This window comes from Salvia miltiorrhiza, chromosome 1 (genome assembly GCF_028751815.1).
Source record: "Salvia miltiorrhiza cultivar Shanhuang (shh) chromosome 1, IMPLAD_Smil_shh, whole genome shotgun sequence".
NCBI classification, from domain to species: domain Eukaryota; kingdom Viridiplantae; phylum Streptophyta; class Magnoliopsida; order Lamiales; family Lamiaceae; genus Salvia; species Salvia miltiorrhiza.
Window position 1 is genome coordinate 18,954,467 of NC_080387.1, and position 24,701 is coordinate 18,979,167.

At 35.9% G+C, this 24,701-nt stretch overlaps 2 protein-coding genes across 3 annotated transcripts; one reads left to right on the forward strand and one right to left on the reverse strand.

The window, feature by feature from the left end:
- Positions 1-1,517: 1,517 nt before the first annotated feature.
- Positions 1,518-9,033, forward strand: LOC131006871 (ubiquitin carboxyl-terminal hydrolase 24-like). Of its 2 annotated transcripts, XM_057934021.1 has the most exons (8): positions 1,519-1,841; positions 2,045-2,110; positions 3,494-4,267; positions 4,369-4,556; positions 5,094-5,338; positions 7,139-7,284; positions 7,677-7,853; positions 8,410-9,033. In XM_057934021.1, exons 1-8 carry the CDS (start codon positions 1,824-1,826, stop codon positions 8,596-8,598), a joined length of 1,803 nt encoding a protein of 600 aa, XP_057790004.1. In that variant the 5' UTR covers positions 1,519-1,823; the 3' UTR covers positions 8,599-9,033. The 2 variants fall into 2 exon arrangements, with proteins under 2 accessions (XP_057790005.1, XP_057790004.1); XM_057934022.1 differs by lacking the exon at positions 2,045-2,110 and having other exon boundaries at positions 1,518-1,841.
- A 749-nt stretch (positions 9,034-9,782) lies between these two features.
- Positions 9,783-23,892, reverse strand: LOC131006872 (uncharacterized). The gene is made up of 18 exons (XM_057934023.1): positions 23,649-23,892; positions 23,502-23,544; positions 22,599-22,720; positions 21,472-21,579; positions 18,848-18,992; positions 18,671-18,762; positions 18,093-18,186; positions 17,483-17,960; positions 16,907-17,049; positions 16,687-16,815; positions 16,487-16,611; positions 15,434-15,601; positions 13,072-13,362; positions 12,586-12,984; positions 12,466-12,510; positions 12,302-12,387; positions 10,222-10,309; positions 9,783-10,095 (listed from the first exon to the last, which is right to left on the reverse strand). Exons 1-18 carry the CDS (start codon positions 23,823-23,825, stop codon positions 10,012-10,014), a joined length of 2,817 nt encoding a protein of 938 aa, XP_057790006.1. The 5' UTR covers positions 23,826-23,892; the 3' UTR covers positions 9,783-10,011.
- Positions 23,893-24,701: the final 809 nt, after the last annotated feature.

The following is a 24,701-nucleotide window of genomic DNA, read 5'->3' on the forward strand; positions in this document are numbered from 1 at the left end:
GACTGGAACTTATCCACGACAAGTTATGGCGGTGTGCAATGCTGCAAAGGAACCAAATATCACTTTCGGTCCTGAGGATCATGTGGGTCTCATTCACCCGCACGACAATGCGCTAGTTTTCTCAGCCAATGTAACTAATGGATTACACGAACGAGATCTTTTACAACTCAAGAAACTGAACAATAAGCAGAAAATCAAAACCAACAAGGAACAAAATGAAATTACACAGAAAGGAATATATGCAAAAAAAATATGAGAAGTCGAATCTAGATGGCGTCTCTGTCCGCAAGAAGAAATTCAAAATGAAATTACACAGAAAGGAATATATGCAAAAAAAATATGAGAAGTCGAATCTAGATGGCATCTCTGTCCGCAAGAAGAAATTTGTCCCGTTAGTGCTCTCAGTTTCGACAATTCTTCCCCAAAGGTAAAACGACTGCGTCTCGACGGAAGTAGCACCACAAGTCTGTCTGATCGATCGATCGCCGGCAGCGGTGCACGTGTGCGCGCGCGCGAGGCCAAGCCCACAAGTTATTAAGTCCTTCAACTTAACAATTTAAATACTAGAGAGAACTTCTATCTTTTTCCAATGTGGGATAAGTAGCATTTACCAAATGTTACACCACTACATAACATCCAAACTTTGACATACAATATCTCACTCACCGAAAATCGGTTTTGAGACTTCAAGTATACCACATTCATCTACTCACGACGTAGATTAACATCCAATAATTATTTTAGTCAAATAATAAATATTTAATAAAATAATTAATTTCATATATGGTACCAAAACCATATTTCCAACAATAGTAAATTTAACTGAATTTGGGACGAGTACATGTAGTTACATTGTAGATGAGCCTAGTTAAACAAACTCTAACTTCATCATTTTGGTTGGCTGCGTTTCTCCACTGCCCACTACCATCAAAGGCTTATGATGTCTAACTCTAGCCTCATCTTTTTGCTTCATCATAGTGCTCAATCACAATCCACCCACAGTCAAGTATTAAATTATCTTTTAAACTACAAATTACAACGTAGTATGATTCTTTATCGAAATATGACATAATACAACTTACATATAGATCTAGACACATTACTATGATATACAACCTTTTTGTTTTGTTATGTATGAACGTAAACAAGAGATATGGTCAGCCTCTTTTGAAACTTGTGTTAATTCATGGTTCATTTTACAATAATTATTGTAATGTATGATGAAATTTTCGATAGATTGTAAGATAATTGAAAAGTTATTTTTATTTATTTTAGTGAAAATTTTAATCTAAATTAATTTTCACTTTCTATAGTTATATAGTTATAGTAATACTATTTGTTTAGTACAAGTTATAGCAATGTTGTATTATTATGTTTTTAAATATACGTTTAATTTAATTTATAATGATTTCTTGCACATAAATAAAGTAGAAAAGAATTGGAAATAAAACATCCTCTCTGACATAATTTTCTAATTATAATTATATAATTATATATATTATATATATACACGCACTCGGCACCCTCTACAACGAAAAACCTAAACCTCAACTGCATATAGAGAGCAATAGAAAATCAAATCTCCCAAACAAATTGAATTTGAGTTGTATTAGGTCGATGCTTCTTCTCGAGGTGCGAACTCTTGTTTCTCTCACATGTCTTCTTCAATCTTCGCTCTTTTCCCTCTCACCTCTCAAAATAAATACCCTCATAAATCCTTAATTCTTTTCAGCAGATATCCCAAACGTTTTCTTCTTTATATCATATCACAGAATCTTTATACCAACTTTTGCTAGATTCCTGGATTATAATTGCTTCCCGACATGAGTGATCCTTCCAAGGTCTGATTTTTTTTCCACTTCAGCGACTGAACTTTGCTTTAATCTGTGTACAATTCGAGTGGTTTGATGTGGGATCTTCATTAGTCAAGCTTTGCTTCGATTGCTTCTGCTAACTTTTTCTGCTTAGTATGTGGTTGTTGACTGTTTTTAGCTATTTAGTTTGCTTAATTTTGATGGATAAAAATTAGAATTTTGATTTGTAGGGCTATCTAGTGTTTTGGGTCTGGAGTAGGATGTCGTTAGAAAGACCCCCCAAATTGACTACAAAGGTGAAGACTCTCACCTACAGACTAGACTTAGTTCAGTTAGACAGAGGCTTATTCTGAATTGATCTAATAAGGCTGCATACGCCTCTTTTTTCATCTTTTTGTAATGGGGGCTGCACTAACCGAAAATCTAGTAATGCCTTTTACAAGTTTTTTGACTTGAAACTGAGGTAGTTGCAAAATATCTTGAATGCATATGGAATGTTGAACATTTAGTATGTTAGGTATGTACCATGAATCTTGGTGGTTAATATTGGAAAACAATGTGGCTTCTTTTTGGTTCTCTCAGTAGTAGCTCCAACACTGGTTTCCTGAATTCAGATGTCTTCCCTGCTATTGTCATTCTGATGTGTAGATAACTTGAAGAGCTCTGTCAATCTAACATACTCCCTCTGTCCACGAAAAGTATGGCACTTTTGCCATTTTGGGTGTCCTACGAAAAGTATGACACTTTCCATTTTAAGACCTGACCCCATCACTTTTTTTATCTTTTATCTTTACAAACACCCCTTATTTACAAAAAAAAAATCATCCTAAATTCAATCTCAACCACTCATTTCAAATTTTGGTGGGATCCTTTCTCCACTACATAAAAATCACCACCAATTTTCTTAAAACTTGTGCCCACCAAAAGTGTCATACTTTTGGTAGATGGAAGGAGTACTTATTATATTTGATTGTAGAGCAATATTTGCCAGTATTTTAGTGCACGAATGGTATGAAGGAAATAGTTAAACCATTTTCAATATATCTCACTTCACTCAGTTTTATCTGCATCATGTTTGCTGCAATCTAATTGTAGAACAGTTTTTTCTTAGAGTATAGGGTTAGGATCCATTGAGAATGCTATCTTTCGTGAGAAACGAGTAACGAATAAATCAATAAGATCCATAAATAAATCACTGTAATGCACGATTATCCATATTTAGTTAATGCGGTGAAATTTTCACCCTCTTTGGGATTCGAACTCGGGTGAGAATGATTATTCGTGCGGTACATTGATTTATTCATGGATTTTATTGATTTATTCGTTATTCTCATTTTTCATGATTAATTCGAATAGATATCAGCCATAGCCCATAGGATTTGAATATCTCACGTTCCAGATACATTCTCATTTCTCACCAGTCACCACATTTAGTTATTATCACTGGATCGCTTCTCTCTCTCTCTCTATACTTATTTTGCTTTGCGCCTAGAGTCTAGGTCCATAAGTTTTTAGGATTAGGGCACATTTAGGTTCATGTATTTATTCAAAACTTTCAAAGTTCGTCTGCAAAACCAAAATACGCCCAAATTTCGCTATTTAGGCTCCAATAGCCATAGTTTTTACTTTTTGGCCTTTTCTCTACCTAATAACCATGTGTGTGCTACTCGGGCGTGCAGGTATTGCTTTTTGGATCATTTTCTGAGGATGAAACTCGTTCTTTGCTAAATCAAAAACCTTCCAATGCCCATAAACCTGAAGAAAGGAAAGAATCGTCAGTCAATCTCCCAAATCTGGGATTAATGTTTGGTAGCTTTAGTGATATACCTGACACACAGGTTGGTTTTCCTAGTGGACCTGGAGATACAAACCCCTCCACCATCCAGAAGGGCAACCAGCAATTCATTCAGAAACCAGCTACTGAAACTTTGCCTATTCCGTCAGTGTCCACCATCCAGAAGGGCAACCAGCAATTCATTCAGAAACCAGCTACTGAAACTTTGCCTGTTCCGTCAGTGTCCACCATCCAGAAGGGCAACCAGCAATTCATTCAGAAACCAGCTTCTGAAACTTTGCCTATTCCGTCAGTGAATGGGAATGTTAAAAATTCTACTCATTATGTTCATGGAAATGAAGTAGTTGTTGGAAGTAACTTTCGAGCTTTACAAGTATCAGATGATAATGACAAGATAGATGGAAAAATTATCCCAGAAATTCGGGATTATGAAGGCCTAAAGTTGAATGGTACCGTAAATGCTGCTGCTGTTGAAACTCATCATAAGGAGGCTCATCTGAAGACGGATGTTCCTATTTTAGATGCTCAGGGTATAACACCTCGAGGTTTGGTCAACTCTGGGAATTTGTGTTTCCTGAATGCAACATTGCAAGCTCTTTTGGCCTGTTCTCCATTTGTTCAGCTTTTACTGGGACTAAGAAAGCGGAACATTCCAAAGGTTTGTTGTTTTAAATGTCAAATCTTATTTTGCAGTACAGTAAGGATAAGTGGATGTTTTTAACATTTCAATCATTGAGAAGCTTTAATTTTTATTCTTAGGTTGGATATCCAACATTAACTGCGTTTGCTGAGTTCATTGGTGAATTTGACGTGGTTGTCGGAACCAATATTAAGAAGAAAGATAGCGTTGAAATTGAAGCTGGCAGGCCTTTTAATCCTACAATGTTTGAAGTGGTATTGAGAAATTTTACTCCTGATGTATCTTGTAGCACATCAGGCAGGCCTAGGTCTGTTTCTCTATCTCAGTCTTCTTTTATTTCCATTTAGGATGATTTTTTCTTAAAGTGTTAAATTATATGTTATGATGCATGTCAAGATGTTACCACATAAAATTTGATTAGTGAAGTATTCTTATTGTAATGAGTCATGAAATAGATTATCTTTGTAGATATAGTTATCTAGTAAATTTTCTTTGGGGGGCGTTTACTTTACATGATTGAGTAATTTTATCCTCAATAATAGGATTTCTCCAATTCCACCATTTCAATGGGATAGAAATCAAGCAAAACTAGCTTAAATGATAGAAATAATCAAGGGCTTTGGGATATCCAAAGTTTCAACCCATCAAAGTAAACAAGGGATTAATCTTACTATTTTTATCTATCAAGGCTAATCCTTCAAAGTAAACGCCCCCTTAGTGTATAGATTTATATCCTTGCATTAGGAAGTTATAGCTGAAAGATTAAGCCGTATGCTATCTTATGCAGCTGGGACCTTTCTGCTCCTACCTCTATATAACTTGATGTACCTACCTTCCTTCTCAGGCAAGAGGACGCGCAAGAGTTTTTAAGCTTTATTATGGATCAAATGAATGATGAATTGCTGAAGCTTGGAGGGAAGTCTTACTTGGATGGAAGGAATCCAACTCTGGTTTCCACATGGGAAGATGACGAGTGGGAGACAGTTGGCCCAAAGAATAAATCTGCAGTGACAAGAACACAGAGTTTCTTTCCTTCAGAGCTCAGTTCAATTTTTGGTGGAGAGCTGCGGAGTGTTGTGAAGGCAAAAGGTAAGTTACATGACTATAACTAGTCTGCACTTATTGTGCTGTTTGCTCATTCCCATGCAATGTAACTGAATAATGATTATTGACTTCAAGTGCCTCACTTGCTGCATTGTTATTAGTATCGCTTCACTGGAAAGTGTCTTTCTCAGAACAAAATTTTTACATTGAAGCTCCCTGAAATTCAGTTCATCTAGGAAAGTTCCTCAGACATGGATGCATGTTATTTGACTCTTATTTGGTGTAGTTTTGAGCCACCTGGTGGCCTCAGGTTGCTGAGAGGAAAATACTATTCTGATTGTTTGATTTTGATGTGTTGAATTGATGAAAAGAATCTTGTCCTGAATTCCTCATCTCTGGCTATGTTTTGTGTAATTCTTAGTAACAGTTGCAATATGCGTCAATTGTTTAATTTTGTTATTTTCGGGTTTCTTCTAGGAAGACCTAATACTTCATCTCTTATCCTTTTGAATGTTGGTACATTTGTTTGAGTTATGTGTGCATGTGAGCTATAAGCGTGTAAGCTAAGTGGTATTTCACGCACATATCAAGGTAGTTGACCGCCTAGGATCTATATAATTCACATCTTGGAAGGCTTGTCCCTTGGGAATTTGGTAATTGGATATGGAAGTCCGGAGACCTTCATGATAAGTAGGGACTGTAGGGTTGCAAGATGTAGAATCATATGGCATTATAGGCACATTTCATATATGCAATAGTTATTAGCTCTGTTTACGCTTTCAATATTTAGTTTTGATAAGTGGATGAGGAGTAAAGTAATATAGATGGAAGAAAGTGTGGATGTATGAATGGCAGGCTTTAAAGAACTTCTAGTTAGATCCATACCAATTATTTCACGCACATATAAAGGTAGTTGACCGCCTAGGATCTATATAATTCATATCTTGAAGGCTTGTCAAATTCCGTTCCTTGGGAATTTGGTGATTGGATATGGAAGTCCGGAGACCTTCATGATAAGTAGGGACTGTAGGGTTGCAAGATGTAGAATCATATGGTATTATAGGCACATTTCATATATGCAATAGTTATTAGCTCTGTTTGTTCAATCAATAATATATTTGATAAGTGGATGAGGAGTAAAGTAATATAGATATGGAAGAAAGTGTGGATGTATGAATGGCAGGCTTTTAAGAACTTCTAGTTAGATCCGTACCAATTATTTGAAGTTTTATGTAGAATCTGAAAACTACTGCCTCCTTGGAGTGAATGTTGGAGTCTGTGAAATGAGAGGAACATGATATACCCATCAATCATGTTTTAAAGCAAGTAACTTGCTCGTGTCATGTATTTCTGAATGGTTTGTCTTGGATTATAATGTTAAAATGAAGTTGGAGAGACAGACCAGCGAAGCATAATAGTCGCATGCAGCGTGCTTTAGTCGACCGTCGTAGAAAGACTGAATCTGCAGATTTGTCCATTTTGCAGTGGTACTTTATCTTATGACTGATGTCTACTGATGTAGCTATAACATCGTAATATTTCATACAACAGCTTACTTATTTTAACCCCCCCCCCTCCCCCCAACACTGGTTTATTGAGTCATTAAAAACACAAGAGTTGCACGGCTAATGGACTAACAGAGTTGGGATGTCCATGTTTTGTGTGTTTGTGGGTCTTGGATTGGTTTTGCATAGTTCAATTAGCGATCCAAATTTCTTTGTTTAGGGCCTGATCCTTTTTGTTTTGTATCAGTAGTTGTTCCTCTCAGATGGTAAATTTTTTGGTTACCATTGGGATTACAAGTTCAATTATTCTGATTGAGAATATTATGCTTGTTATGGACAGGCACCAAGCCTTCTGCCACTGTTCAGCCATTTCGTCTGCTCCATCTAGATATCTCTAGTGAATCTATTCGAACTATTGAAGATGCTCTTCGTTTATTTTCTGCCAAAGAAACACTTGATGAGTACCGGGCATCAACAGCAGGAAAAGTAAGTTGACTTCCTATATCATATTAATGTGATTATATGCTTTTATTTATTTATTATATTTACTTCTTTATTTTCTTTTTGGCAATTTTATGAGCCTGTTGAGCTAATGTGTTCCTGCCAGGTTGATGTTATTAATTGTCCACTTCTCTGTCGAAGAGTTGTTGTAGAAAACATTCAATTTACATGTGGTTTCCATGTCTATCGCACTTTATAGTGTTAGGGTGTTCTTCGAGTTGCACTGTATATACTATAATTCATCTACCTCAGTTTACATTGTTTATCTTTTGCTTTATGTGATTGATTTTAGCAGCAAAGCATTCCTGTTGCTTTATGTGCACTAGGCATGGGGGTTTGTTAGGGGAATATTTACTTATGGTGACAATAAATATCAGGTTGGGGTCGTTGCTGCCAGGAAGTCTATCAACATACAAACACTTCCGAAGATTATGATCCTACATCTGAAGCGTTTTAGCTATGGCAGCCATGGTAGCACTAAATTGCACAAGGCTGTACATTTCCCTCTTGAACTTGCATTGAGCCGTGATCTGCTTGTTTCCTCTAATGTGGAGGTAATGTTTCTCTGAATCCTTGTTAATGATAATTGTGATCATCGAGTAGAAATAAGAAGAATTGTCCGACCGAATCTTGATTATTGAATTCAAGGCTCGTGGGAGGATGACAATTGCAGCCAATATGTAATGATGCATCTGAATATATTGCACTTCATAATCTTGTCCCTGCAAATGAAGTTAATGCTCTTTGCTCACCCGGTGCTTGGTTTTAAGGTCGATCAGGTTTCCTTACAAGGTTGAATGTTTGAATATGTCTTTCCTCCCATGAGGTATTAAGTGTATTAGATTGATTAGAAAGCCATTTACATTTTTTATTAAACAAATCGAACATGGTATTATGAAGGGTAAGCAGTCATATTTGTCTTATTCTGCCAGTTATTTTCCACCACCATCTAAGGTACTGGATAAACAGTGCTGCTACATGATTTGTGACCAAAGACATTTTAGGGACCTCCGGTCTTGATTATTGCACATATATACTAAACTGAATGTGAGAAAAGGCAATTTAAAAAAGGAGATCCTCAAGAGTTATCATATCATTTTATATATGCAGGGCCGGAGGTATGAACTTGTCGCCACAGTAACACATCATGGGAGGGAAGCATCGAAAGGCCACTATACTGCTGATGTCCGCCACCCTAATGGTCAATGGCTGCGGTTTGATGATGCATCTCTTACTACCATCAGCACGAGCAAAGTTTTGCACGAACAGGCTTATCTTCTCTTCTACAAGCAATTATAGAAGCAATGGGAGCTCTTACTCTTGACTAATGGAGAATGTCGTGAAAAGTTGGTTGCTTAAAGATACACGTCATCTAACTCAGTCTCCTTGTCATCATTCAGAGCTGGGTAATGGGTGAACCCCTCAGATATGCTGCCAGCGTTCACACTTGAGAGGCGATGCTGGTTACTTCTACAGCAGCTACGGAAGATGTAAGAAAGTTTTGTTGTTCGTTTAGTTTGAGTTTCCTCAAGTATTTATTGCTATCGAGAAAAGCTTGGCTCGTGTTGCTTTATACAGTACATGAGTTTGAGAATGGCCTTGTAGAGAGAGAGAGATATTTATTTGTACGGTTTAGATGGACATGGTTGGTACAATGAGAAATGACTGCAACGCGCATGAACCTTTGAGTTATGCAGTTTAAATCTTTTATATCACAAATCGAACGTTTGTAGATGTTTTACAAGTTATTATTCTTTGTTTGAATTAAGAGTCTGGGTGAAAATAGTAAGTCTTTGAACACACTACATTATTGTAGGATGATTTACTATTCATGGGGGGTATTTCGCTTTTGGTTTTATTATGTTCACGAGCTTTGACAGCAGTAAAAATAGGCTATGCAGATGAAGTGTGAGTTGGTTGTGTTGATGCTGAAATTCTACATCTATTTTTTTTTTTTTTTAATGACTCTATGCTGAAATTCTATATCTAGTAAAAGTAAGCTAAAAGTTTCTGAATCTTTTTTGTTATTTGGGGTTAAAATTACAACCTCGTCGTCCATATCAAAGGTTGGGGATCAAATTATGAGGATAAGTGTCACTGTACCTTAATAATGACTGTCAATTTTAAATACAAAATTAATTTAATCTATGTTTATGCCATTTTATCTTTTGCTCAAATAAAACTAGTGACGTGAAAATTTTGGATATCCCATGTCTTAGAGACGGCGTCATTATATACGCTTATGCAAAAAAAAAAAATACAAAAAAGTATTCTAACAAACATTTAAAAAATAAATCAAAAGAAGAGTGGAATTACTTTGTAATCCATAGCAAGTGTATCTTGAAGAGCCGTTGCAGTTGGCCTTGAAGAGCTGCTAGAACTTGTACTGTTATTCTTGACAGAAATCCAAGAGGAAGAGTGGCAACATTGGAGAATCTATGGACAACATTACTGTTTAGAGTAGGCTCCAAAAAACCGACTCAAATACTCAAATGATTCAGATACCATTTCAAATCGAACACAAATCAAAATCAATATTCAAAAAAGGTAATCGAATACTCGAATAGTTTCATGAATACAGTAGTAGTATTCGCTTCGATTCAATTCAATTCATTTACATCCCTAATTGTGGTTGATGATTCGACTCCTTTTGTGCTGGTTTTATCAACTTGCTGCTCATCAGTATAGCTTCAAGTCCCAATACACACAACACTATGAGCCGGGCATGCTACTCCTTGTTCTCACTCTATCAATAATCATTTGCCTACCAGATAGGTCTTCTTCATAACCAACCACCTGCAGGTATGTATCACCAATCAGCACACAGCATATAAGAAAACTTGATACACTCGACATGGACGAGCCAATTTAAAAAAATGAAAAAAGGACCATTCCAGTTGGGGAGAGAAAACCAGAGATCACCTGAGAATCAGTCTGTGTTTCACTAAAATTATCATAAAATCCCCTTTGTCCAGCATCATCAGAAGGATCATCATGCCTTTCTTCTAACCTGGAACAAAAAATATAAATAAGGGTTTATAAGTCTTAAAATCATAAACACCAAATCAACCAATTCATCAAATATTTATGTGCGAGGATGAGACAGCGGGAATGACTGCAGATGGCGCAATGCTTCAACTTTCTGTGCGTTGCACCGCCTCACCATTGCCTTGGAGCCTCGAGGCAGCCGCCTCACGCCAACGTGGCGCAGAAATCCTAAACCACCACTGAGGCAGACTATTTGGGGCGGTTTCGGACTGCCTCACCTTGAGGAGAGCCTCGAGGCAGCAGCCTCAATCATTTTCACAACATCGATTGCACAAAAGGTCACTAAATTGTACTCCCTCCGTCCCCCAAATAACTTCCTATCAATTTTGGGACACTATCCCACCACTAATAATACTCCATTTATTCTTACTTTTCACCACTCCAAATACTTATTACTCCCTCCGTCCGCCAAAAGTATGTCACAATTACTATATTGGGCGTCCGCAAATATTATGTCACTTTCCTTTTTAGGCAATGGTCCCACCATCCACTTCTATATTTTATCCTTACAAACACTCTTTATTTACAAAAAACCCACCCCAAATTCAACACATCTCATAAAGTGATGGGACCATTTCTCCACTATATCAAAATCATCACCAATTTTATTAAATCACGTGCCTAGCCAAAGCGCCATACTTTTAGCAGACGGAGGGAGTATATCACTTTTTCACCATTTTCAATACTAATTATAATACTTTTTCACCACTTCCAATACACTCAATAACTTTTTCTTAAAACCCGTGCCTCTCCCTCCTAGGAAGTTATTTGGGGGACGTAGGGAGTATTTGATTATATACTAAACTTAAATTTGTATCGAAAGAGATATTGAGCTCTTATTTTTGTATCACCAATGGTAATATCAATTTTCTAGCAAATTTTGTCCTTGTAAGAAACACTTTTCTCTTGTTGCACCATAAACCCTAAATGCTGCGAGGGTTGGCATGCTGGCAGCAGCATATGGCACTTCTAAGCCATCCATTCTGTTGGGGTCCAAGTCTTAGTTGCTCTAGAAATATTTTTGAATTGATATTTGTAATATTAAATGAATATTACTGTTTTAACGGCTAAACTTCAGCATTAAATATTCTTTTTGTGGAAGATTTTTAAATAAATGTGAAGTTAGATCACAACTTTGTGGTTCTTCTCCTAATTGCTTTTTCTCGTTGGTCTTCTTCCCATTTTTTCACTTTTTCTTATAATAAGATTGTGGTGAGAATTCTAGATTTCATACTCTGATTGGTATATAATGTGGCAAGTTGGAGCTTCAGTAGCCACATGCCACATGTGATAAAGTTGGTTAAAAGGTTGGAGTGGCACCAATACATGAGTAATATAATACAAACTGAAACTTGTCAATTTAATGTAAGTGGTATTAGTTACTTTTTATGCAATTTTCAGCATTATTTATTTAGTGAATATTTATCTTCCGGTCTACAATCAAATTCCACAAGAAAGCTTGTAGGGACAGATAGAACAAAGCATAAAACTAGAGTTCGTTATAGTGGCTGAGGTTAGTAGTTCTGACTACGGAAGTAAGCAGTTGGGAGATCATACTGAGAGTGAAAGATTGTTGCATTCATGTAGAAAAAAGGGGGTGAGAGCACACATTCTTTAATTGAGGACATAGTCTGCAAATCTTTTGATGGAAAGAAGAAATGTAAATGAAGTATCCTATGTCATGCAAATTTAATCCAAGTAATGAAGCCACTCTCAGAATACTTCAAGAATATAAGAGAGGGAGAGATCCACAAAATGTGAAAGACCAATGAGAAAACTGACCAAATTCATTGATCTTCCATTACTTAGCTCTCCACAATGCATAATTTAATGAAAGACAATTGAGCAAAGGCATTTAGTCAACCAAGAGATTCTAAATTTGCAATTGTAATTTGACTGAGACGAGAACCACAAGTTCCATAGTGTAAACCAGACAAAAGCATCAGCAAGATACCTGTTGATCCATTGCTTTGATGGTCCTAGTTCAGAAGAGGAAGCAGCATGCCTTTGACTAAGCATTGTAGGATTAGAAGACAAAAACTGCTCATAGTCAAGGATAAGTTTCAGGGCAACATATGCATTTAAAGAAGTTTGCATTTGAAAGAATTACAAGGATACAGTTTCATGGCTACCACTTGTCTCCTGTGACTTCAAATCCTGAATCTAATCAGAAATGCCATTCAGAACAAGAGCAAACATGTACCCTTTTCACAAGAAAATAAGAGATCACAAACTTACTTTGCTTGTTTGCTCCAACAAATCCTCTATAGCCGCAGCAACATCAGGAACTACAGAAGAAACTCCATTATTTTCAGTATTGTTTTCCGCATGATTCGTCCTACTGACAAAATTATCGACGGCGGAGTCACAAGAAGATTGCTTTATACTATCCTGTCCTAATAATCTTGCCCTCTTACTACCTCTAGAACAGATTTCCACATCTCTTGCTATAACCAAGGAATCAATGGTATGCACATTTCCCAGATCCTGTTGCTGACTCGGGTGTTGAGAGATGTCATCTACAGATGTAATCCTATCAGAGTGAGCAGGGTATTGGCTCATAAAAAAAGATCCTTCTTGCCTATCTTGAGAAGTAAGCTCTTTAGGGAAAAACCCTTTCACATCAACAACTTTATTCTGTCTCAGTATGAACAGCAACCAAGTTAGAAAAATAATTATGTGAAAAAAGATCGAGGAAAAGGGAAATACAGATGCTACAACAACCTGCTTGGCGCATTCATATATCCAATCAGCTGTAACTACATTTATTCCCCATCTACAAGCAGCCTCATACTTATCACCATGAGCAAATTTACTTAATAAATGAGTCGCTTTCTTTGTAAGTTTCTCAGCGTACTTGACCCCCAGAACATAGCACAAATTTCTCAACAGCTGTCTTTCTTTCGTGCCATACCCCGAAAAACAGAGGCGATATTCTTCAAATCCAGGTAATGGTATTTTGCATGGAAGTGGAGAATAGAGAATGTGACTACTAATATCCAGCAAACACCCCTCCTTCAATAAAAGAAATCCAAATACTTTAGCATTCCCACATCCCAGATTTACAAATGTATAAGACATGCCAGTATGATACTATTTTCTGAGAGTGAAGGCATGCATGAGGCCACATATATGTTTCTGAAGCCCAACTGTAACTAAAAATATTTTGTGAAATCGAGAAAGCACATAGTACCAACAAACATCACAACCATAAGTCTGTATGAGAAGGAGATGTAGTTTAGTAGCAGTACTTGCAACTTGGAAGCAAATTCATAGCAATACGAGTAACATCACCAGTGATTACAGTTAATACTAGCTCAAGTCAAAGATATCTTGAAGATTTTATATGTTTTCACTTTTTAGGGAGAATTAAATGCATTTCTTACATAAATAATTTGGCAAATATATCAATCATCGTCCCTTTCTGGAGGGGAAGGGACTATGACGTCAAGAGTTGCATCCTTTGGGGGCGTTTGGTTTGGTGGATGGGATAAATAAGATTGATAGAATTGGAGGATGATTAAAGTACGGGCCGAGTTATTCATCATGGGCTGAACTATGCAAACCAAACACTTTGTTATGTTGGATTATTTTATCAATCATGCCTTATCACTCAAACCAAACCTCCTCCTTTGAGGATTATAGCTAAAAGAGAAGCTAAAAGAAAACACTTTGGCAGTTGCATATGTAGTGATAAACTGCATCCTATTTTTCCACAGTAAATTAATGACTCAGATGGGTCTTTTCAATGGTGTGAATAGTGCATACTACCTACAACACCTTGCCCGTGCACCCTGCCATTAGTGTAGCTTGGGTTCTACCAACTCAGGAATCAGATCTAATACACTTTGGTAAATCAAACTAATCCTACATTTATTTAAGGGGGTCATCCTAAATACGATTTCAAGTATAATAAGTAAATTTGAGCCGGGCCCTTTGATTGTTCAGATATATTCTATACAGACGAATGCATTCAGGAGATTACCAGAAATTCATTCTACAAACAACAGCGTGAAGATGGCATTATTTTCGGATTTTTGTTTTAAGGATCACAACACTTAAACTGGTGGAAAATACATTAGCTTTTTTAGACCAGTTAACTCCTTTATAGTATACAACAGCTATATTCTATAAAGAGAAGAAAAAACAATGACGAAGATATAGGCTTGAGGCTCTCAAAAAGAAGAAGTTTCTAGACCTTTTACTTCTCATTGAGATTATTAATGATACTCGACACTATGGTCTACAACTCTACGGGGTAAAACTGTCACTAACCCTGTCCAAGTAGATGGTCTCTCAGCAACATGTCCAGAAAAATCTCAAAGATACTAACATGTATCGAACAAATTGAAACAAAATCACCATGGACATTTAAATACTCCTCAATTCTCTTCCTATTCCCAACTTATATGTTCAGTAATCCTTAAACTATAAAGATGTTTGCCAGCGAAATTCTATGTATAGTCTATTAATTTACAGTAGTAGGAGTACTATTGTGCTTGGAATAAAGGCAAACACAATGTTTTAATAATCGTACGTCAGTATTAAAATATGAGATACGGAGGCATGGGATTCTAGATGAGAATTAAAAAGGTTTCAGTTTGTCCTTTTAGTTATTTCCCATTTGGTGTCTTTAGCAATAGTCAATTAGGAAATTTTGAAAACAAATTTTTATTTCACAACATTCCAAGAAACATCAAATCTAATTATTCTGGAAGTAGGGACCAAAGAATGTGCCCCAAATAGTAGCATCCCACTTATTCTCATAAACTAATGGCAACTTAATCAGTTGGATTTTCATTGCATAACTTTAGATACTTTGAAGCTGATAGCTTTGAGTTAAACATTATAATTTTCGAAGGTGTGAATGTGGAAACCTTTCAGACTTTTAGAGGATAAAAGACATTAATTCTATAAACTAAGAGATAATAGGACCAATACAAATTAACAGCACGAACAAACTCAGCAGGACTATGAAGGTTTACACCAAAATCACTGGATTTTTATTTGGCAGTAAGCGGTCACTTTCTCAAGATTTAAGTGCAAACCATCCACTATGCTAATTAGACAGAGCAAGGATTAGTACCTCTAGACAAGAATGAATCCAGTGAGTGGTAATATAAGAAATCCAGGATGCATGGGTCAGACAGGAAACTACACCATGGCGCTCGACAATAAAGTGCACAATTTTTCTGTTTTGATCTGAAACAACCTCACCACCACCTTCAGTAACCCACATCACTATTTCGGGTCTCTGGAGGGAAAACCATGAAGTCAAACAAAGAATATCAAACTTTGGTTGAGGCAATTGCCAAAACATAGAAGAATTAACCAATAAAGAATATCAAATAGCAGCAAAGGCCTATGAACAAGTAAAGCTTTATAAGTAACAATTGACATTCCCTCTAGCATAGGGTCACATTACATGGGGTTAAAGTTTGGGCTACAATTTAATAATAAGTTAATAACCCTTCTATTTACTGCTATTTCTATTTGTTCATGGGTACACAATGATGGTCTTTGCCGACGAGTTGAGAAAATACAGTTGATTATTTAGAGGAAAAAAAAGAAAACATGATTTTGTATAGAAGAAATGGTATGTTGGGTCTATGAGAATTTTTACGAGAAACATAGACTATTTGTCCATAAGATTTAATAAAATTGCACTTAGTTAAGAGAAAGCTTAAAGATTTTTTTTTTAATCATTTTAAAGAAAGTCACCCTTTTAATATCTATGTGGATGCCAAGTGAACTGATCTGATCTAGTCAACAAAACCGGTGGCGGTCCTGTTAGTCAATATCTAATGGGGTCAGATTTGGATTAAAATTTGAGGAAGTATAAGGTATTATTTGATATAAGTGATAGTAATAGTATGGGATATTTTAGAAGGTTGGCCGATAGTTTGTGTTATTTTGAATATTTTTGCCTATATTTTAAAATAATATGTTAGGGAACGAGAGCATCTAGGTACACTGGAGGAACTACATTTAGATTCAAACTCCAAATAATGTTAAAATTGAAGTCTAACATGATCACGAGGTTTTAAATTCAGAAAGCCAACAATGGTACCAGGGGGAAAAGGAAAAGGGATGTATGAGGGGCTAATATATTTTAAAATTAATGAACAAATCAGCTTACTTGTTCTTCGGGAAAAGTGCTTGAAAAACGGAAGAGCTTCCCCCTAAATACAGTTGAGGACTTCATATGTTTAATACCATTGTTCAATCTGCTTTGCACCTTCACCTTAGCGTCTTCTTTCAAACCTTGAAACATGATGCAATTAGAAGTATATATTCGGAGAGGCTGCTCATAGTGATGAATATTTTATCTGCTCTTACCAAATAATACATCTGATTGAGAATTCTTGTTCTTAACTATGTTATTGTCAACAAGCTGAGAAGCGGAGGAATTCCCCTCTTTCAAACTTGTCGTGCTAGCTGCAGTACTCCCATTAAAGACTATGGAATCTGTGAATAGGGTAAAGAAGGGTGGATGTCAAAACTGCTAAAAGAAGAAAATATCATATTAATCTAAACAGAGTTCAAAACCAGATTGAACCTTTTGGAAGAAGTAAATCATAAGCAATGTGACCCTGAAACACAGGGACCTCTTTCTTTTTGATGGTGCATTCTTCAAGCCATGACGTTTTGACAATACTTATAACTCCAAAAGCTGCAAGGCTCCGTATTTCCTTAATTTCACTGCATAACCGTTTACCATGATAAAAATTAGTGACCAAGTGCCTGATTGCACATTCTTTGAGTTGAGTAATGGGCCATGCACTATATCTGTAATTGATAACCATTACTGGCATGTTAATCACAACCAGGTAAAATAATTTGTACAAAGAGGACAAGGTATTTCACTTTCAGTGTGTTGTACATAAAGGGCAACAAAGATTCACCCTGAAGTTGATTAAAAACTGCACAGACACAATTTGACATTGTATTAGCATATTTATGGCAGCTGAAAAGACAAGATTTCCATATAGCATTTCAAGTAAATAGATTTTAGACACTCAAGCTTATATCTTTTACAATTATTTCCAGAATACATGTTGAAAACTTGTTTACTGGAACTTATATAGTAATATATGTGAAACAAGCAGTTCATCCATATAATCAAATATCTTACTTTTCCGATGGAATTCCAACTACCACGTGAGTTAATTTCTCCCTAACAGACATATAACGAGAGCCCCCACCCCGGCGAATCATGTTGACTAGCTTCCGCAATTCAGATGCCTCAAAGCCTAAAAGTAGAATTCTGCACTCAGACAAGTATAGATCATCATCCTCACTTTGAGAATCATCAGCAATGCATCGAGTAAAATCGGAACCATTTTTCTGCTTATCAGTGGGTGGATCATTTCCCTTTTTGGATATGTGAGGAACCTCAGAAGACGTGCAACGGATGTTTGTCAGGAGATTCTCCACATCAGGTTCCAAATCCTGAGCAAAAAGATTGGTGTCGGATTCTGAGGCAGTGGGGATAGATGATGAGGTAGGCTGTGAATTTCTGGTGCCTTTGCCTTGAGTATGATGCTCCAATGTCTTCAAAGTACTAACAGAAGATGGATGTTGAACAGGGAAGGAATCTTCCATTAGGCATGCTATTTATCCATTTGACCAAGTGAAAACCCAAGAAAATAATGAGGGAAATCAAAATTAGTGTCAGTATCCATCAAAAAGCTAATCCAGTAGGGAACTGAAGCAGAATGCTGCAGAACTATGCAAGATTGTACCTCTTCTGGCAATAGACTGATGAAACCATTTCCTGTTAACTATGTATATGATACGCCATCTTTTTGCAACTGTATACTTGTCACCTTCAGGAGCTTTCGAGAAATTAAGGACACCAATATTCAAGATTATATGCTGGGCGTAAGGTAAACATAAATGTTAAAGAGTCCCTGGGTAGCATAGCAAATAGCAATCACAAAACACTCAAATATTTATATATTTGAAAGACAAATAAAGCATCAACAAATTAAAAAAAAAAACATGAAGAAACCATTTGCAGTTGAAGAATTATAAATTGTGGACCACAGATCACATGCAAAAAGATATTAATGGAACAACAGATGCATTCAGAAAGAAGCTACAGGACAAACACACACACACACAAAAGAAAGAGGAAAAAACGAATAAAATATTACGCCAAAAGAGAATACTGTAAAAGAGTGAAAAACCAGATACTACAAGGAATCACGATATAACTGAAACTCGGATTCCGACTTCAAACTAAGTAATACTGAAGTAGCAAGCACAAACAAGTGGGTAAGTTGATATTCAAAAGAACAAAAACCACAAGATAGGATATATCGCATATCAAATGAGAGCATCTCTTGGTCAGCTCAGCGGAATATATCCCACCATTTTGTACGACAAGCTTCTCCACTTCCTTGCGTTCATCTAAAAAAAGTCAAATAAAAAAGATAATTTACACCTTTCTTGTAGTTACGAAGAAAAGGGAAAAAAAAGATAACTAAATTCCAACCTGCAGGGATTCCACTAACGCATATCGTCAATCCAGCAAAAGGAAGAACCCTATAAGGTTCCTGAGGAACTACACGGTGTTCTTTCCAACATTGCTCCAGCCAATCTATTGTGAGCATTGGTTTTTTCACTTGGGTTAGGGCCCACTGCAAAAACATTGCAAGGAGAACAAAAATGAACAAGTTAGGAGAATTAACCAATCGAACTATCATGTGGATATTTTCTTCACTCTCTGTTTGGATTTCCTTTTTCTTATTTCTCTCACTCTCGTTATTTGTTCCTCCCTGTTCTTAGGACAATGGCAACATAATCTGAAATTGAGTGCAAAACATATAATAGCTCGAGTGAATTTGAGTTTGAGTGAACAGTTCCATCCGAACTGGGAATCTATTTAATAGTTTCGTTCAAAATCTGGGGTATATATAGGGGTTGGTCATCCTACAAACCCCCTTAAATTTTAAAATACAAACTATTATAGAATGGTAAATTTGTTGTGAAAAATGATGAATTCATATTAATTGTATTCACGCCCCCCATGGGGCTTGAACGCACGACCAAAAGGTCAAGAGGGTTATTTTGATTAGATATACATGCTGAAAAATGATGAATTTGTTGTGAAAAATGATGAATTCATAACTCGGTGGATCGGAACACGAACACATCATCATAGATCTTCAAAATATAAGGGCTAAAAACGATTCTTATTTATAGGTTAAAAATGGTTTTATTTGAACCAAACCATATATAAGACAATTACACAACACTGGCAGCAACCACACACCACCACCAGTCCACTAACATTAGCCACTATCATCTTCTTATTTTCTGTCACTGATGACTTTTGTTTGCTCAATTTCTCTACAACATGGTTCGAGCTCGTTTTTATGGAGAGACATGGAAATGTGGCACCAATTTCATTAAAGATTGGTTTACTACCAAAAGGATAATGTTTTTATTGGAGCTTTCCATGATTAATGTATAAAGATTATATAATGGGAGAGGGGGAAGTAATTCGGTTCATGGGGCCAGAAAGGGAAGTGTGGTGGAGAAGAAAGTAAAGTTATTTATCATATAATCTCAAGTGGTTATAATAACAATAAAATTCTCATCATAATCACATCATCTGCAAAAAAAATTGTCATATCTGCCGTATTTAATGCTTGAAAATTGGTAGGTTCACTCAAATATGGGAAAGGATGTCAGGTTGGAATTTGCTGGAATGAACACCGCGAACAAAGAGATGAACATATTGCTAATGAATACCTACCCCCAGTCTTGGGTAGCAGTATATTAGATAAGCAAGTTCTAATTTATAATATTGTAGCTTTCTGAAGGCTGAATTTTGGAGTTATGGATACAGATATATACGAAAGGAGTGCTATGCACACCTAGGCTGAAATACAGTTCTTCAACTCAAGGTGAGTCCACCACTTAGTTAGAAATTCTTAGACCAAATTATAGTTCAGCTATCCCGACAAAGGTGTTAAACAAAAGTGATGCCTTCCTACAGTGTTGTTACACTTACAAGTTACAACAGGGCTTGATTACTTCAAACTCACAGCATTGCTATTTTCAGGAAATGGAGAAAGGGCAAGTCTTCTTCTGGTGTAATCATAATATTGATGTCCCTATTCTCCTGCATTCTTTGTAGCATATTCTTCTTTCGAGGTCCGGAAGCCCCTTACTAGCCTCTACTTAAGTTTCCAATTCTCCTTTGCAAGAAAAGAAGGCATCACCCAAATTCCTTTGCGCGTGTGTGTGTGTTTTGGCCAAGCGGTAAGGGGTTAATGCCCAAAGCCAAAGGTCTTGGGTTCGAGTCCCCTATGGCGCGGCCTTTTAATTTTTTATTTAATAATAATAATAATAATAATAATAATAATAATAATAATAATAAAAAAAAAAAAAAAAAAAACAATAAGAAAAGTAGGACAATGGTAGAGTGGTTAATGCCTAAGGCCAAAGGTCTTAGTTTCGAGTCCACCATCATGCGATCTTTAAATTTATTTGTTTATTGACCAAAAAAATACTGATGCATTACTTGAAACATGCAACATCCTCATGCCAAACATTGACGCAAATTCGTCTGTCTTCTAACTTTAATCCTAACCTAGTTCTCCAGGCAAAAAATCAGGATGCTATATTTTACAAAGGTACATACACTGATAGACCACCTAACAAAGCTATACGAATTTAAATAAATCCATTACATTTTAACGACTCAAACACCAGCCCAAGGATTAGCAACAAAATCAATAATGTACTACTAGATCAATGGCACCTCACAGTTGAGCATAAATGCACTTCATGAATTAGATCTATTCCCTTATCAAAAGATTAAAAGTAAGCAGAAAATTGAAATACACGAAAAGAGCTATAAAACAAATTTTTTAAACAAAATCATTTTCAACATTACATAAAATCTCGATGAAATTAATTAATGATAACTCAACCTCTTTTCTTTGGGTTCCATTCATAATTTTAATGATAAGGTTGTATCTTACTTCAACTACAAATGTCACTTCTGTGATGTTAACCACATATACTCATATGCCTCACCACATATACAAATTACTAAAAGGTTCACATAGAGTTCCAGGACTAGAAAAATAAACAATAAAAGAAAACCTTGTATTTTTGGCAAAGGACATCCTTCACAATTACGAAACTGACATCCGATGATGCTTTTTTTTTCATCTGTCCTCCCATAGCAGTGACCTTCTTCCTAATAGCATCCTACAAGTCAATAAGCTAACAATCATTATATGCGGCATATGTGAAATGGAATTAGAAAGTATACCTATGGCTATGACAAAAGTTGAGGTGGCAAGTTACAAATGCCTTTGATGAATGTGAGAACATTGAAATGTAAAATCTAAAAGATATCATGGTGCCCATGGTGTTAAGAACCAGTAGATGGCATCCACTGAATGGACGGATGTCCAATACCTCAGTTAATAAAAGCTTCCTACTAACCAGGGGGCTTAGCCCACTGGCCACCGGGTCCTCACTTAAGTGAAGTGACCCGGGTTCGATCCCTCTTGGGAGCGAATTGGAGATTGGAGATATAAGGTGGATTTGGTGAATGGAGAGATAAGGTGGTTCTTGGTGTGGATGGGGGAACTAATTACTAACATCTAACATGACTTTGCCTGATCAAAAAAAATAAAAATAAAAGCTTCCTACTATCCAGAAATGTCCATATCTCATATTCTCAAATGAGCATGAATATATATATCCGCTAAGGGCCTAAGGCATAGATAACATTCATGACTTGAATGTTACAATAGAAAAAGGAAAAGGCTCATGCGATAAGCTTTACTTTCCCCAAGCCCAACACACACCTAAAAAGTGTTTCTAGCACATGCAAGTGAAATTCTAAAACATTTTTACAAATAGCTTGTAGGTAAGTCAAAGGATGAGGTATGTGAAAATTATATGTAATATAGAAAGTTATCATGGCTGAACAGCAACAACACATAAGTTATTTAGAGGGGTAATATAGTTTGGTATGTTAAGCATGAGATGTCCACAAGGAGAGCATTATCCTGTAAATTCTAAGCCCTCATGAACTATGAATATATCGAGACTCATCACAAAAGTGATGTTGTAGCTTGTAAAATACAATAATTAATTGTAGGTAACAAGAACGACATGCATACAGTTTAGTTTATGCTTAATCAAGAATAAAAGAAGGGATTTTTGTAAGCCTTATTTAATTTGATACCGATAGGAGTAGCTAAGTGGCATTGTACCTTTACATCCTTCTCAAAACCAGACATAACTATATTTACACCATCCAGTGCAAGGCAGCAAGTATACCCCTGAATAGGTAGCTTTCTGTGCTCTTTTGCACAGAACAACACACACTGAGGACCTGGCAACAACCAAGTTTCAGCTAAAAATAAAAACACTGCAAATTAACTCAAGAGGTTAAGCATGATTTTAGAGCACAAACTAGAAATGATGGAAAGTACTAGTCATTCTAAGTTCAAAATTAATCTATCTTATAAGATTCGCTAATAAACCATTATAAACAATAACACGTTCTGCCTTGTATCTTCTAGTAGATCACACATCTACTCTTTATCCAACCTATCTAAATATTTTCAAGGGAAAATGAAAAGAACAAAAAGAATCACATGCAGTATATTGCATTACCACTGTGAGTTTCTATTTTTGTAAGGGGAAGGCTTCAGAAGGTAGAGAATATTTTGTGTTTTTTAGGGCATCAGACATGTGGCACCAAAACAAGAAGATGTTCTCCACTTTTCTGATAAAATCACTTTCTAATTGTTTTTACAACTAAACTTGTTATATCATATATGTTACTATTAAAATTATATACTTTGCAGTTAGAGACTTAGAGTTGGAGCTAATTTCACCCTTGATAAGGAGAAGTAAAACCTGAAATGGGCTCCGATAATGATTAATGATACTGAAGCTTAACTCTAATACACAGCATTACCCCAAAACATCTTGCTTTAACATATTACATATGTAATCAAATTGTTCATAAATACCTTAATCTCAAATGAGGTGACACCATATCTATATTCCTATCGTTACTTTTTCATCCAAACCTAAGAATGGGTGTGTTCCACTAAGCTAAGTTCCAAAACTCATTTAAATTTTGAATCATGAGCATACAAACATACCGAGCAAATTACAGCCCTTCGACCTGAGATACTCAAACTTTTCCTGCAAAATTTCATCCCAATATCAGAAAAAATCAACCAATGCAACTGCAATTCAAATTTTCCTCAGACTGAAAGCCTATGATGTAAGCAGATAAAGTTGCGTACATGCTCGGGCGAGGCGATGACGTGATAGTCGTTGGGTCCATTGCGTGAGGGATCGCAGATGAGGAGAACTTGGGCACCGTTGAACTTCAACGCGTCGTGCAGCGCGTCGAAGAGCTCCGGTGGAACCAGACTCCGCGACAGGCATATAGTCACTCCACTAAACACTTTTGCCGCCATGATTTCTCGACGAGCTTAGGTTTCTGTAATTGGGAGAATTGGGATTTCTATTTTTTCATTAATAAAAGTCGAGCGCGGGAAATGTTTTTGTTTTTTGTATTTATATTTTATAAGTTGAATAAGTTGAATATGTTGAATTTTAGAATTAAAATTTTTAGCTGAATTCTTTTGAAAATTCATAATACTATGATGGATGAATTGTTACTTTTTTTTTTATATACTCCCTCCATCCACAAAAGAACTTTATAGGAGGGAGGTGACACAAATTTTAAGAAAAAAAATTGGTGAATGTATTAAGAGTAGAGAAAAAATTATTGAGTATATTGAGAATGGTGAAAATTAGGAGCGAGCAAAATATCCAAATATCTTATCTGAACCAAATAGAAATTTAAAATTTCGTTAGGATTTTCGAACCGGATTGAATTGAATTTTAAGCAAATTTCGGATCGGATTGATACTTTTAAAATCCGAAATTCGAATTATATTTATAATATACTCCCTCCGTCCACGAAACAAGTTCACACTTGATGCTCACGGAAACTAAGAAAGCTGAAAAAGTTGGTGTAAAAGTGGTGTAAAAGACTAAAATGGTAGTGTTAATGTGTTTTGATTATTTTTACTAATTTTTTCATTAGCTTAAAGGCATTTAACAACAACAACAACAACAACAATAATAATAATAATAATAATAATAATAATAATAATAATAATAATAATAATAATAATAATAATAATAATAATAATAATTAGTGTAGGGGAGACTAATTACATAAGTAATTGTGGAATAAGGTGGCCCAATAGGTAAAATGTAGTAATTTTAAAACTAAGGGATGATAAATATGTCCAAAAAACAAAGTGTGAACTTATTTTGTGGAC